A 4,762-nucleotide genomic window follows, 5' to 3' on the forward strand; every position below is an offset into this window, starting at 1 on the left:
AAATGATAGGAGAGAGGCTTTTTTTAAGTAGTTAAATTTTTTTTTTGGATAATATTGACTAGAATATGACGTTTTGTTTATGTTAGTCACATATTTTTGAAGTTGTTGATGCTATTTACAATTTAAATAGATAATGTTCTTTTAAAAAAATTATTAGGGGTCAATTTTTATTATTTGCGCAGGACCTCCAAAATGTCGGGACCGGCCCTGTGCACGTGTGCGATTGGAAGTGTCAAAATAAAATATTATTCTTTCCGGTTTAATTAAACATGACTAGGACACAGCTCGAACACATGCAAGATGAAAACTGAGCTGATTCATGGTCAGACACACAAAGTTTGTGAATTACATGTTATTACTTTAGGAGATTTGTGTTTTATTCCATCTGTAACTATATTGCATTTTTTTCATTGAATTTTGTGTTTAGTTCTATGTTCACATGCGTTTCTCCTATTTTTGTGTTTTTTACTGATTTATTTAAAAAAATTAGTAATGAAATGATTCACCTGAAGAATCTTATCGTATTGAGTATTTTTGTATACATATTAGAGCAATCAAGTAATTTTTATTGAGACATGATTTGAACAATTTTTGCAATATGAGAGTATTTTTTATTTTTGAATTGATTCCAAAAAATTAAAGCTTTGATGGGGATAAATTGAAAAAACAATGTATTACCATCGAGCCTCAAGCCTTTGTATTCTACGATGCAGTGGAAGTTCCAATGCATGAGTAACCTGTTCTAAGAGAATATGATCACTTTTATCTTCATTTTTTTTTTTTGGTTAAGCCAAATTTGATTGAAAAATCAGGCTCCTGAGTTGAAAGGTAGTATGCATTGGCCTAATCCAAAATTAGTTCTCCTTCGTAATAGAGCTTGTACATCATTGCCAAGACTTGTCTTGAAATTGCCCTTTTGGTCCAAAAAGCTCTAAAAAATATCTAAATGATGAAAGACATGGATGAATTCAAAACTCAATTTTATACTTGGCTTACTAAATTAAAGGCACTACTCGGTGATGATACATAGACATCTGTTTGTTTATTGTAAGACATTCTTTAGACATTTTCCATCGAGATGATGAAGGATCTATCATTCCCACTCATTTGCAGATATCAAACGATGAAAATGAGCTTCAAATTGTATTATCTTTCACATCCTGCCCAGTGTCTAATTGCATGATTCAATCATGCTTCCTAATTCCCATCATCATTAAAGAAAAAGATCAAACAATTTATTCATTCAGCAATAACTTAAAGACATTGTTCAGTAAAGGCACAATTAGAGGCGACTCGCAATGAAATTCAAGTCACTAGCAATGAGATGAAAAGGGAGGAGAAAATCTGATACCATTTAAGTGATTAATGAAGAAATTAAATTAGTTCAGGCAATCTATGCACCACAGCAGCAAGCCAATTGGTAATCACAGAAAAAGTAGCTAATTCCATAAGTAGCCACTACCCAATGCCCCACGCGATCATACTAATCAGCAAAACTGGTAATCATGTAGTTGGTGTGCATGAAAGTTACAGTGAAAATATAAAGGAAAAGGAATTTGTGTTCACTCAACCTCATCAAACAATTAGCATGCTCCAACGCTTCAGCAGGACATTTCAGCGATAGTTACCAGTATGAGTACATATCAATGGTCACAAAACTCAAATTGATTTCATGGATAAAAGGCATTATGTAGAAGATAAAGGTTAGCACTAAACACTGAGTAGGTTTAAAAACTCTAATATCAAAAAGTCAAAATATAATTGTAGTCTGCAACTCTGCATATAGTTTTTCAAAACCGAATTTTTCCTGTCTATAGTGGTATCACCTATCAGCGTTGCTAACACTAAAGTGTATATTAATTTAGTGAACCATGAGTTATGCAAGGAAGAAAATACAGTCACCTTCCTCTGTTTATTGCTTGAACTCCCTTATGATATGCATATGCAGCAATTTTTACAACTTTAGATAGGAGATTGCATAAATGAGTGCTTATCTATTAATTTTATACATTAACCCCTAATATATATTTTGTAGTACAGGATGCAGCAAAGATTATAAAAATTTTTTCACCCCATAATTAAAGTAATCTACACCTCAAAAATACAAAGTGTATAGCCCATTTAGGATGGTCCTCTTTGTTGTCTCTTTCTCAATTGAACTTGAGACACTTATTTTCTGAAAGCATTCAACTAATTAAAAACAATGAAGTTATCTTTGCAAATTGCAAACCATACCAGATTTGGAAATTGCTTTGATGCACATCCCCCCAACAACAACTTTTATTCTTGCCACCACTCAATTAAAACCAACTTCATTTTAAGAAAAGCTTAAATGAATCTTAGTTCTTTAAAATTTAAAAGCGGCCAATGTATTCCAAAAATGCAGGAAAAATACAACAAAATCCATTAAATTAAGACACAATAAAATACAACAAAATCCAGTCTTTATACACCATTAAAATACAAGAGAGAAGAGGAAGTGGCCACCACCAGATCTAAGCAAGAGTCCACAATCAGATCATGGACACACAAGATATAAATGCAACAGTGAAAGAAATGAGTTAGTAAGGTTACCCTTGAAAAGCTTGGGGTAATTTCTCTGCCTGACGGTGTTGTGGGGAAATTGTTCAGCTTGCAAGGAACTTGCAACAGCATCTGGCTCAGTATGGAGGAAGGGGTTCTGGAAATACTAGGGAAGGAGCACCGTCTGGTGTGTTGTTTGTTATTCTTTAAGTGGATGAGGTCACATGAACCATCTCCTCAGGCATGTACTGTGTTGTTTCCATTGTGGTGGGAGTGAAGCGGCCATGACACGACGCTGAAGCATATGAACACTTTCCACCATCAAGTAACAAGCCATCCATGGCTTTTTCAGCTAGCACATCCAAAAGAGCATAAATTATACATCTCTCGGGGTCAATTTCATCAAGTATTTTAAGTTGCTCAGAATCATTGAGATTACAGCTCCTCAATGTGTTTCGAATAACCCAACTCATCTCATTGTACCTTTCATCACAATATAGAGCCTTAATAAGAGCAAGTACAGAGAACATATGACAAACAAAACCATAATGCAGCATCTCCTTGTACATATCATATGCCTTATGAACATTACCACCTATACAATGATCAAATATTAATAAGTTATAAACTGCTCCCTCTGGCTTATAATTCCTGTGAAGCATTGTGTCACGAGCTCTGGCTGCTTCATTCACTAAACCCCTCATTCTGAAACCTTTGACAAGCTCTACCACACTCTTAAATTCATTATTAGCACATTTCTCTATCAGAATATCATATATTATATAACTTGGGATAGTCAAACAGTGAGCAACAAAATACGACAGAAGAAGCCTCTTAGCAAATCTTGACGTAGCTTTCTTATGAAGTCCATTAAGTAACAAACAATAGCTAACCGAATCTGGCAAATATTGAGCTTGATATCGCAATTTAAAAGCCATTTCCGCCTTATCTTCAGCACAATAATCATTCACGAGACTAGAAAAAGTATCGTGATTCGACAAGTCTTTCACAAGTGATTCATTTGTGACTTGATCCAGCGGCCAGCAGGTCTCTTTTTGATCCATCTCCAGCTTCAATTCAAACGCCTTCCGCAGCTCCCGGATTCGGCGAAACCCGGATATAACAGCGCTATAACTAACTTCATCAGGGTCCAAGAGCATCTCAGGCATGCCCCTCAAAATCTCCAGAGCCTCGTCAGGCCTCTGGAAAAAGCAAAGCCCATGAATAAGAGCGTTGTATGTAACAAGAGACGGTGAAAAGGAAGTAACATAATAAGGCAAAAAACCCTTTTGTATGACTTCATCCTGCAGATGAAAAACCTTACTGAATTCACCTTTAAGACAATAAGCCTCCACCAAAGTATCATAAGTACGCCCTTCGGGCGACATACCCCTGCGCAGCATCTCTTGGAAGAGATCACGAGCTTCCAACAGTCTTCGGTGGTGGCACAGTAGCTGTATAAGCAAATCATACGCGTGAACATCAGGAAAGATGCCCTTGTCAAGCATCTCTACCTTCATTTCCAAGGCCTTACCCATCTCCTTGTTTATGCAAAACCGGGATATAATCCTGCTATAACTATCAGCATGAGGGGACAAACCCTTCTCAGCCATGAGCCTCAAAATCCCCACAGCCTCCTCAACCCTGTTACGATCGCAGAACAATCGAATCATACACCTGTAAGTGGTCTCGTTGGGACTCAACTCCCTGACACACATCTGATGATAAAGCTCAACAATAAGTACATAAGGAATACTCGGATTGTGATTCATCTCCTCACACGCGGCAGTGATCAAGGTGTTGTAAGTGGCACAATCAGGGTCAGTCATCTTCTCAAGCACCGCCTCAGCCTCTCTGAGTTTCCCTTCCCCACACAATCTCTTAACAACTGCATTGAATGAAACCAAACCCTTCTCAGTCCCAGCAGCAGTGAAGCCGCGGATAGGGACGTTCCAAAAGGTTTTGAGGGTGGCAACGGTGGATGAAACACGGAGGAGGAGCTTCATTGGATTTCGGCAAGAATGAAAATGGTTTGTAATCAGTTAAATATTTCGGGTTTATAGGGTTAAAACTTGAAATATATTATGATTTAGTCAAATATATGTCTGTTCACAAATTGTGGTATGGTAATGTGATTATAGGGATCTTATCATAATAATAGTAGGGTTGGCAATGGGATCTGTGGGTGCGGATTTAACTATTTTCACACCCGAACCCGAACTTAACACTTAAACTCAAA

General features: G+C 37.0%; 1 protein-coding gene across 1 annotated transcript; it reads right to left on the minus strand.

Annotated features, from left to right (window-relative positions):
* Positions 1 to 2,729: 2,729 nt before the first annotated feature.
* On the minus strand, positions 2,730 to 4,529 carry LOC130719853 (pentatricopeptide repeat-containing protein At5g39710-like). Its single transcript, XM_057570456.1, has one exon. The coding sequence runs from the start codon at positions 4,527 to 4,529 to the stop codon at positions 2,730 to 2,732; it is 1,800 nt and encodes a 599-aa protein (XP_057426439.1).
* Between the last annotated feature and the right edge of the window lie 233 nt (positions 4,530 to 4,762).

This window comes from Lotus japonicus, chromosome 5 (assembly GCF_012489685.1).
Source record: "Lotus japonicus ecotype B-129 chromosome 5, LjGifu_v1.2".
Taxonomy (NCBI): Eukaryota; Viridiplantae; Streptophyta; class Magnoliopsida; order Fabales; family Fabaceae; genus Lotus; species Lotus japonicus.